An 11,457-nucleotide genomic window follows, 5' to 3' on the forward strand; every position below is an offset into this window, starting at 1 on the left:
CCTGCTATACATGCATTGACCTATTCATTTTCCTCCTTCCCATCCCTTAAAGCTACCAAAGTTTGCTAGAGAAAGTAATATAAATATGTCAGTTTGCTCTAGGTCAATTCATGTCATAGATCTTTAGTTAGTCTTCAGTGTTGCCAAGAAACACTATGATGTTTTTCACAGTAGCTGCTGTAAAACTTTTCCATTTTCTTCAAGATTTATCCTTAAATATTCCAGAAGAAGAAACCATGATAAATCTAGGAGAAAGTGACCTTGATATCTCCATGTGCATGACATCCTGGAAGAGAAGGATGGGACTGTAAACTCTATACTTTAGGATAGCAGATTTCACAAAGGTCTGAGAAAGTATAAGCATGAATTCCACTGCAAGAGTTTCTAAAGGGAAGGATGATTTAAGAGAGTTGAGAAGCTCTTAAAACTGTAAGTCTGATTATATAATTACAAATCATTTCAGCAAGGAAGCCAATGCGGCTTTTTAAGTATCTTGGACAAGAATCTAGTACCAAATGTAAAAAATACTAAATATGTTGTGATGCATAACAAAAAGCAGCGACCCCGAAAAGCCAGTCAGGGTTCACTAAGGACAGATTACCTTTAGAGTTTTGATAGCATTACAGGACTAAGGTTCATCAAAGCGTGGCATGTAATGTATAGAGGTGAATAAGGTTCAACTGAAATCTCTCATGGCAATTCCAAGAACAAGAAAAAAACTAACTTGTAACAACTAGAGGTCTCTAGTACTGTAATTCTCTTTGGGCTTCCCTTAACTGGAGGCACCAAAGTGCCACTGGAGTGCCAGAGAAGCAATGCTTACACTGAAGGGGGCACCAAGACTGATGGCCTCCTGAAGGCCCCTTCCAAAGCTACTGAAATTATACATTCTATTAATGTGCACATGCTACTTAACGTTTTTGTTAAAGATTCTAAATGTGGGGTTCTCCACCCGCAGTTATATACTGACTGTATATTGTTATCAAGTGTTGATTTTGAAACCATAGAACCTGGTTCTCATCACTTTCTGTTCTAAGCCACTCCTGTGTTTTCTAGCTTGATTTATGGTACAACATCTTCCTAGTCAACATGGCTGAAGACCCTGGGGTCATCAAATCATTCTCATCTACCCATCTGACCGGGCAGCAAACATTCACTGAGTATCCTTGTCCTAAAGAAGTTCATGGCCAAGTAAATAACTTACATAAGCAATTACAATACAAACAGATGAGAGCTTTAAGAGTGGTATTATTAGAAACTATGGGAGCACCCAATGACGGAGGACTCAGTCAGGGAACATTTTCCGAGTAGACGACTGAGTTAAGTTTAAAAGTTGAGTATTTCACTAAATAAACACTGGGGAGAGGAGAAAGCCGCTGCTGGGAAAGGAAGTGTAGTGTGCAAAAGTCTGGAGCTAGGAACACAGTTAGCAATGAAATGGCAAGTAATGAGGCATAAGTGAAGGGAACAGTAGGAGATGAAGTTGTCCTTGATGAATCGTGATTAAATGCCATCACCTAACCAATCACGCAAGTCAGAGGCCTGAGAGTTCATTCAAGGTTCTGTCTTTCTCTTTCATGCCCCTCTTCCCATTGGTTACCATGTCTGAGAAAATTTACCTTCTTCGTCTCCCCTGACTCTTTTCATTCCTTTTGCTTCCCTCACTGCAGCTCCTTTACTTCAGGTTCTCCCATCTCATCTTAGTGCGACAGCCTACTGCTTGCTTTCAGTCATGGCCCTTCCCACCCACTCTGGACTCTGAATCAGAGTGATCTTTTAGCAAACAGGCTTCCACTCTCCCAGAAACAACCCTGGATTTCCCCCTTCATCCACCTCCTCTAAGCTTCCAGAAAATTATTTTATTCCTATGGAAGAGCTTACAACACTCTGCTTTGTACCACAGCTAGAGCTCAGAGAGACAGGCCATTCAGTCCATCTGCTTTACCCACACTCTTTGCCAGAGAGTTGAGCCCCCCAGTCCCTGATAACGGGGCAGTGGATCCCAGGACCTCGGACCCTTACCTCTGTTTAAAACTATTAGGCAAATAACTGTCTCAATAGACCAATAAAGATCTTCTACCCTAGGAATTCTGTATTGTGCTCTAGACTACAGTGTGTGACCTGCAGAGGACTGGCAGTACCATATGGGGGCCATGTATGCTATCAAGCAGGTAAATGGCTCCTGTGTAGAAAAAAGCAGACTAATACAACTCATGTGCAGAAAGGGGGAGAGAAAAGATACCATGTGGTGGCTGGACCGGTCAGGGTGGTTGAGAAAGAAGCTGTGACTCCTTTGCCACCGTGTTAGTTCTGAGCTCCTCATGAGACCTGCCTACGCTTACTGGCCTGGGTTTTAGGTGAACCACCAATGTCTTATATTAATCACCACTTTTATTTAAATTAGATCAAGTAGGATTCCATTTCTTAGAATCAAATTAATCCTGTGACATTTATGTAAACTCCTTCTGCATTAGGTTATCATTTCTTTACATAAAGAAACCACAGCTTGTTTACCTTTGTATTTCTCACATAATACAGCAGTGACTTACACATATGATTAACACCTGTCTTTGTGAACTGAATTTAACTACAGAAGTAAGTGACTTTGGACTTGAATAATCAGTAGCAATTATATAGGCAGAAGTTCAATAATTTTTAAGGGCAGAGTGTTGGGGCAGGGAAGAAATTCAAAAGAAAGCCGCTTCGGTTAAACCTGGTTTTTAGGCATGGTTTCTATGCTTTCACATTCATACCCAGAGCAAGTACTACCTTCACGCTCCGGGTCAGAACCTGGCAAAGATGAGAGAGGAAACCCAAGTGGTCACAGCACGGCATGTTCTGACTGGGAAACGGTGACCTCAGCTCCTAAAGATCAGTAACAGATAGCCAGAACAAAAGAGCCAGGCGACCCCCCAACAGGCAACAGCTGCAGTGCGCACCCCCCACGAGACAGATGTCAGCTGAGAACTTCACCATGAAGGCCCGCCACATTTTATTTCTTGAGATAAATTTTCTCTTTTCCACAAGGATTTTAAAAGGCTTATTTCCATAAAAGACAATTTTTAATGTCTTTATAGTAAAAAGGTCGAGAAAAAGCACAGCTTTCCATCTAAGTATGAGAATCTTCAAACTTTTGCATTTTGAAAAATAGATGATTAATATATGGTTATTATTTTAAAATATTCTTTCTTTAGATTCAGAGAATGTCCTTGCTGCTTCAAAGGCCTGACTCCTTTTTTGATTACTGTTGTACTTTACCCGCAAGAAAAGAGTTCTTGATGAAGTAAGGGAGCATCTGTAAAAAAAAAAAAACCATAAAAAGCACCTGAAGGGCCATCTGAGTAATAAGAGAAACTCATTCTGTGAAGATTTCCTGACTACACCCTTACAGCTCAAAAACTAAGGAAACAGCCCAATCAAGTATACACAATGGGATATGACAGAAAGGCAGATAAAAGACAAGGCTGGATTTCCTGCCTTGATGTGAAAGTGTTCCCTTTTCACTGCCAAGCACAGTGTGGTGGGCACAATCACCAGGGGCCAGGTGGCACAGCCATTATCAAGCCTTTTGAGTGGATGGTGAGAAACTGGCAAGCCGCTGAGAAGGGCTATTTAGGGCTCAAGGGGTTGACGTCACTTTTGGATAATGAGTTAGGCTTCAAAATGATGACATTGCAATCCCACCACTTGAGAGCAAAAAAGAAAGTGCAACTGTTCCTGAGTGGCTCTGAGATCATATAAATCACAGTGATCTTCATAGCACTGAGAAAGTGGCCCAGGATAGTATTTCTTAAATTGCATTAGGACACACAGATTTGATTTGGTTTACTTCACTAACCATAAAAGGCTAAGCAGAGAATAAACCTCATCAAAGCAGCACATCATGGCCATCCATTCAGTGTCGGCACTCATAACCACGGATCATTCCCAGGAGGGTCCATCCTGTACAAGTTAGATGACCAACAAGCAAGTCACCCAATTAGACTAAAAGTAGTGTCAGAGCAAATTTTTCTAGCTTGTATGCCTTTATTTTCATTACCTAAAATGAAACCTAAGCATAAACTAGACACCATCTATAATAAAGGGCTACAGATATAGCTAAAACTTAATACAACTTCTCTTTCAAAATGAATACCAATTGTAAGAAGGAAACAGGCACAGCATTTGATCAAACAGCTAGGTCCATCAGTTTCTTCAGATTACAAGGAAATGGCTATCCATGATGCTCTGTGGCTATATAATCTATATTTAAGTTAGACTGGTTTCTAAAAGCTTCCCTAAAAACATGGTACCTTTCCCTGTTTACAGTAGGGTAATTTAATGTTTAATGCCACAAGTGAAACCTCTGAAGGATCAATACCAAAAAAGCACATCATTCAAACATACCTTTACATTCATATTTTAAAGCATGGGAGACTGCGGTCCCATGAATACGCCTGGAATTTCGCATATTTTAACACCAGTGTCTGAAAGGAGGGGTCTGATTGTTTGATACAATGAATTCTTTGCAAGTTCGCAACTACGAACAGGATTCATAACATAACAGGAAATAAGCAGAGGTTCAGAATGTGCTTATGTTTTATGCCAAAAACCAAAAACAAACAAAAAAGGTGATTGCCTGGCAGTTCAAGGAACCTATAGGTGGCCAGCTGTGGTAGCTAAGGGTGATTTCTGAAGAACCACGCCTAGTACGCATGGTTTAATGAAGAAATAATAATTAAAATACACACAAAAATGCTTACGTAAATGCTACCTAAACCAAGTTCCGTCTGGGATCTGTGGTTTTTCTCGCCAGAGGTCACCTACCCCAGGGCAAAGTTGCTGTCTTCCTTCCAGTCCACAATGCGGCAGATGAACAGCGTGTTGGCATAATCTTTAGGCCGGGTCACAAAGTCCTGGGGACAGTCCTTGAGAGGTACGTAAATTCTAGGCACCCGGTGGTCCGAGGGAGAAAACAGGGCATACTTCCTAAACAGTTCACTGTTCTTATCGGCCAAGAGTTTGAGGAAGCCAGTCGCTGCACGGGAATGTTTTTTTTCCAAGATGTAAACCACCTGAAAATACCAAAGATATAGTCAATGCTGTTTATCCGTAGGACTGGATAACAGTTGGGAGAAGTCAGTAGGATGTTATTTGGTCAACTATCTGGGTCCAGCAGTTTTTCTAAGTCTAAATGAAGTACCGCTCAGTGAGGCTCTGTGACTAAGTTATCTATATTTAAGTTGTAACAACTGAAGCCAGCAAGCACATACACCCAAGGAAAACTAAGCAATACACAGATTAATTCGATGAAAGTGCTTTTAAAACCAAGACCTATGTCTCAAAAAAATATGTAAAACTCCAGCAGGGAAGTACAGCTCCAGGTATTTGGTCTGCATTACATTTTTCTCACATGAACTATACCAGTATCTCAGGTGAACAATACAATAGTTGTTTATTTTTAAATGTTATTAAATGTAAATAATTTCTTTATTATGCCTTCAAATGCTGAAACCTTTTAACCTTCCTTCTTTCCAAGATTAAACCCACTCTCATTTCACCAGGCAAAAATTCAATAGCACAAGTACGTGCTATTTCTACCAAGAGGAACACATCATCTTGGACTGACCCATCATTCAGCTCTCACTCTCCTGTGCTCCTCCACGGGCTTTTTCACCACATCAAGACCACTAGTGCCTTGACCCTTGCCTTCTCTCAATGTCTGTTAGCTACTTCTTAGCCTTGAGCCCTTTCCTACCTGCCAGAGACGCCATGTTTCATCACTTCAAGTCCTGTTACGTATGTCATCAAATGCCTCACCCCTCTTGTTGTTCCACTGCATCTACCCCAAAAATCCTCAATTCTGGAACCATTCAGCCACTGCTATTCTCTAACCTTAAACACAAGTTACTGAGTCCACCAGAAAAGAAGAAAATTATAATCATACAGATGTATACCATCACACATTAATGTTATACAACTGCTGCTAGGACCTCAAAAGCTCTAAGGTATTTTTTTAACCTGTTCCCAGTCAGCACAATGTATTCTTTTTGGCTGCGTTGCGGCAGGCAGGGTCTTAGCTGCAGCAGGCAGGGTCTTTGTTGAGGCGTGTGGCACAGGCTCTTTGTTGTGGCGCGTGGGCTTCTCTCTAGTTGCGGCTACGGGTTTTCTTCTCTCTCTAGTTGTGGCGTGCTAGCTCCAGGGTATGTGGGCTCTGTAGTTTGTGGCACGCGGGCTTAGCTGCCCCATGGCACGTGGGATCTTAGTTCACCGACCAGGGATCAAACCCACGTCCCCTGCACTGGAAGGCGGATTATTTACCACTGGACCACCAGGGAAGTCCCCAGCATAATTTATTCTTTAAGCCCCACTCTCTTGATCCCTCTTTTGGGACTCCAATTATCTGAATGCTGGATCTTTTTTTTACTGTTCCACGGCTTCCTGAGGCTCTGTTCATTTTTTTTCAATGTATTTTCTCTCTGTTCACATTGGGTAAATTCTATTGATTGGTCCTCAAGTTAACTAATTCTGTGCTGAGTCACCTCTACTCTACTACTGAGCCCATCCAGCAAGTATTTCATTTGTTGCTGTATTTTTCAGTTCTATAATTTCCATTTAGTTCCCTTTTTATAACTTCTATTTCCTTGCTGAGACTTTCAGTTTTCTCATTTGTTTCAAGAGAATTTTTAATTGCTATTAAAGCATATTTATGATGGCTATCTTAAATCGCTATCAGGTAACTGCAGTATCTTGGTGTTGGCATCAACTAACTTGGTGTTAGCTGTCATTCCTCACTCAAGTAGTGATTTTCCTGGTTCTTGGTATAAGGTGATTTTCTAATGTATCCTATCCCGGACCTTTTGGCTATAATGTTAGCAGGTTCAAGGTCTTATTTAAATCTTGCCTTTTAGAAGGCAGTCACCCTGTCTAGGGCGAGCATGCAGGTCCCGGACTACTTTTGTGGGCTGTAGCTACAGTGACAATTTAGTTTTCAGAGGCTTTGCAATGCTATTTTGATATGTTTGGTTGACAAGGTACCACTGGGGCTCCCACTAGTTTCTGCTGGTACTGCTGAGGGGCTGGCCACCTGGCTGGTCTCTCTGATATGGGTGAGGAGCACATCCTGGTCCACATCCATGCAGAGACAGAGAGACTTCTCGCTTAGGGTTTGGGGTGTAGTGGCACCCCCTCCTACTGGTGCTATCTGGCTGCTCAGCATCTCTGGGTGGGAGAGGGGCATCTCAGGCCCATAAGGATAAAGAGGTTTCCTGGACCACATACTTGTGGTAGGATCTCCCTTGCTAGTGACATCTGGATGCCAGGTGTCTCTGGGTGGGGGAGGGGAGTCTCAGGCCCATAGGGACAAAGAGACTTCTGGGGCTAGGTCACCTCTTTGGCAGGATCCCTGCTGTCAAAGCCACCCAGATGCCTGGCATCTCTTGGTGAGGGACAGAAGTCTCAGGTGTGGTGGGGAAGGAGAGCCCTTTTCCTGGCCACTTGCCATCAGCAGAGATCCCAGTCAATTTGTCTTACAGGTGCTGCTGGGATTGCCTGGTGTTGTTGGAGGGCCTCCTGTTAGATCTGAGTGAGGAACGAGTCTGCTTGAGCCACCGGCTGTTGTGGGGTTGGGATCCAGAAACACGGGGCCTGGGTCCCCTTCTGTTGGTGGAGGGCTTATAAAGTCCCCTGCTACTACATTGTTCTTCTAGCCCTAGAGTCCCTAACTAGTTTGCCTTCCTCTTTTCATCTTTCAGAATTCTCCTTTGGTTGTCTCTTATTATTGTCCAGAATTTGTAGCTGTGCTTAGGGGAGAGGAGCAAGGAGAAACAAATCTATGCCATCATGTCTGATGCTTTTCGTTTTAACGTTCGACAGAACAAGAAGTATACAAATCAGCATGACATTACTCATGATTCATGTGTTAACTGTCACATAAATGACTTTACCACAGTGTAAGTTTTGCCTTGTAATTTTAGATTGAATTCATTAAGAAACTATACAAAAACAAATAAACCCCAAAACCAAAAATAGCAAGAGAGGAAGCACCATTGGGGGGCAGCAGCAAATTGCAGAACACAAATTCCACTGACAGAGGTTGCCTCTACTCAGCTCTGACCAAAGTCATTTAAGAATGTGGCCCACTGTTGCTGGATGTTTTGTTTCATCAAGAGACGCCAGAAGCCTGACACTCCTTTTTTTTTTTTTTTTCGTATAAGCTACTAAGCCAAAATTTTAAAATATTGCACAGGTCAAGCAAAACACAAATTTGTGAGCCAGACCCAGCCCACGATCTTTCCGTTCATTATACTCTTTCACACCTATCATACTGCCTAGTAAATGGTTAGTACTCAAAATGCTTATTAAGGGCTTCCCTGGTGGCACAGTGGTTGAGAGTCTGCCTGCCGATGCAGGGGACGCGGGTTCGTGCCCCGGTCCGGGAAGATCTCACATGCTGCGGAGCGGCTGGGCCCGTGAGCCATGGCCGCTGAGCCTGCGCGTCCGGAGCCTGTGCTCCGCAACAGGAGAGGCCACAACAGTGAGAGCCCCATGTACCGCAAAAAATAATAATAATAATACAAAAAGCTTATTAAAATAAAGATCTAGATAAACGAATGGGCAATTGGCAGGGGAGAGTAAAATATATGTAATATAATTTAGAAATTCCTCATGTCGATACGCAGGAGACACTCTCCTATCCAACTTGCTAGACTGAGTGGCAATGCCGCATTCCCAGGTTACACGTGCCGGCGGATGCCTCTGGTAAAGGAAAACCTCATGCTATCACACACTCCATCCTTTGTCATTGCACCACTCCTTCCACCAGGAGCTACCTGCGTAGCGAGGATCAGCTGTGTTTGATCTCATATCTGAATATGTCACTAGCATATATAATTTTTTTTTAAGATTTAATTTTAGTTATTTTTGGCTGTGTTGGGTCTTTGTTGCTGTGCACAGGCTTTCTCTAGTTGTGGCGAGCGGGGGCTACTCTTTGTTGTAGTGCACGGGCTTCTCCTTGCAGTGGCTTCTCTTGTTGCAGAGCACAGGCCCTAGGCGTGCGGGCTTCAGTAGTTGTGGCACACAGGCTCTAGAGCACAGGCTCAGTAGTTGTGGCGCACAGGCTTAGTTGCTCCGTGGCATGTGGGATCTTCCCAGACCGGGGCTCAAACCCATGTCGCCTGCATTGGCAGGTGGATTCTTAACCACTGCACCACCCGGGAAGTCCTAGCATATATAATTAAAAAATAAAATTGAATTACGCAAAAAAACAAATTGCTTTTGTTACTGGACAACTAAATTAAATACTTTGGAGAAACTAAAAAATACTTATTAAAAACTTACTTTTGAATTAGATACGGTCGTGACAACAATAAAAAAAATTGGAGCAAAAAACTAGAAATCTAGAAGGAGTCTACATTCATATTGCTTCACCAGTGCCTAAATTCTCACTCCATTCATTTATTTATTGCCGTGCCGCACGGCACACAGGATCTTATTTCTCTGACCAGGGATCAAACCCGTGCCCCCTGCAGTGGAAGCGTGGAGTCTTAACCGCTAGACCGTCAGGGAAGTCCCTCTCACTCCACTTTAAATAAACCAAACTGGAAATCATAGATGTCACATTACAAGTGCAGTTTATGCAGAAAAAGATAATGCAGAACCTCAATAAACATACCCACACGCGAAGAAAAGGCCTTGGCCCTTCATCCAAAGACAGACAAATGAATATATGTTTAAAGTTATGAAAAAGATTCACTTTTTATGATTCCCTGCTTCCACTGACTTTTCTGATTAACTGACCAACTACAGTCCTAACTGAATTGTATGAGAGGCCCCCAACAGGTAGCTCAGCTACCAGCCAGACAAGTGAAGGAAACAGGCAGAGACCTTTGCTGATCTCTGCAGCGACTTCTCTGGTAAAGCTCTTGTGTCCTGTGACATGAAGGTGTTCTTGTCTTTTGTAACTGGTGCACCAGCATCCTCTTTTCCTAATTTAAAAAAAAGAGAAAAGAAGAGGAGGAGGAATCAGGTAGACACATACCTATTAGGCATACAGACTCATGGGATTTTTAAATTCAGAGCTGCAAGGATTCTTGGACACCATTTAACCCAAAGTACTCATTTTACAGAAAAGGAAACCCAGGCCCACAGTGGTTAGGTGACTTGGCTAAGGTCAGTTACGTCACTAACTTGTAGAAATGCTCACACTCAGCAGGCCGCATTTTATCTATTTAACATTATTCATATGTTAGGCATCATACAAGTGGAGAGCATCAAATTATGCTGAATTAAACTAAATCGCCTATGTGTCAAAATGCCAAAATAACTAAATGTTATACACTGCCCCAGCCCACAATGAAGAATAGAGATAGGTTAACTTATTATGCACATCCGCTGAAATAAAACAAAATCAAAATAAATGTTAACTTTTAAAAGTACTCTGGTACAGCCATAACAAACAAAATGGTGGAAAATAGATTATATTTATTAAATAAACAAATAAAAAAGCCAACCCTGATTTTCCTGGCTTTTCTTAGTGACATTATATAAAGAGTAAAGTACTTAAAGTCTTTTAATGTTTAATTCCCCTCCTTAAAAAACTTATAAAATTCACATTCACCCAAGAAACTGAAACCACTAAAGAGGGAGTTAGGCTCTGGACCAGAAGTATTAAAACCACTCATGAAAAAAAGCAGCAAATTACAAACTTCTGAACATTTAATATTTTATATTTTCATGCGTTACATTAGATTTCCCCCACAAAATATTCTTATCCAACTCTACTGGAGTTTCTGGATTCTAGGGGTCACAACCAATTCATGTGGGACCCACTCCAGCTAGCTAAGAGAGACTTGTACTTATCATCATTTAGACATTACTAAGGCCAAAATAAATAAATAAATCCTTTTCAGGACTGGCTGCCTCTTAGCAAAGGCTCAGCTAAAAGCCAACTTTACTCTGGGCGTACTCTGGAAACACTGACATGATCTGACCTACTGGGGCTTAAGAACAATCAACTGTATGCTTTTCCATCTATGCTAAAATCTACCCACCATGGTGCCCACTGAAAGCAGAATTCTGTTTCCTGAAAAGAAAAACAAATGAAAACTTTCCCATTGTCGATCACCCTCTTCATCACCCTGTAAAAGAGGGACATCGTCCAAGTTCATCTTTTATTTTGGACCAAGTTCCGGATTCCAAAATCATCAGATGCCTTCAGAACAACATCTTTTACACTCTTAGGGAGGAGAACCCGCACACGCTGTTGACCAGTTCCATAACACATCTTTTACACTCTTAGGGAGGAGAACCCGCACACGCTGTTGACCAGTTCCATAACACATCTTTTACACTCTTAGGGAGGAGAACCCGCACACGCTGTTGACCAGTTCCATAACACATCTTGCCAATGTGTTCCACACAACAGGTAATTCAGGAAAGATTAGGAGGCTGGAATTACCATGAACAAGTATACTCTAC

At 42.1% G+C, this 11,457-nt stretch overlaps 1 protein-coding gene across 6 annotated transcripts in view; it reads right to left on the reverse strand.

The window, feature by feature from the left end:
- DIS3L2 (DIS3 like 3'-5' exoribonuclease 2) overlaps positions 1–11,457 on the reverse strand; it is a 388,363-nt gene that overhangs the window by 221,711 nt on the left and 155,195 nt on the right. For all 6 annotated transcript variants that reach the window (XM_089916221.1, XM_089916220.1, XM_089916218.1 and 3 more), the window contains 2 exons: positions 9,865–9,965; positions 4,807–5,054 (listed from right to left, as the gene is read on the reverse strand). In XM_089916221.1, the coding sequence (XP_089772347.1) occupies positions 4,807–5,054; positions 9,865–9,965 (349 nt within the window). The remainder of the gene's footprint in view (positions 1–4,806; positions 5,055–9,864; positions 9,966–11,457) is intronic.

This window comes from Delphinapterus leucas, chromosome 8 (genome assembly GCF_059928025.1).
Source record: "Delphinapterus leucas isolate spDelLeu-1000000601 "Yukka" chromosome 8, BTC_Dleu_Yukka2, whole genome shotgun sequence".
NCBI classification, from domain to species: domain Eukaryota; kingdom Metazoa; phylum Chordata; class Mammalia; order Artiodactyla; family Monodontidae; genus Delphinapterus; species Delphinapterus leucas.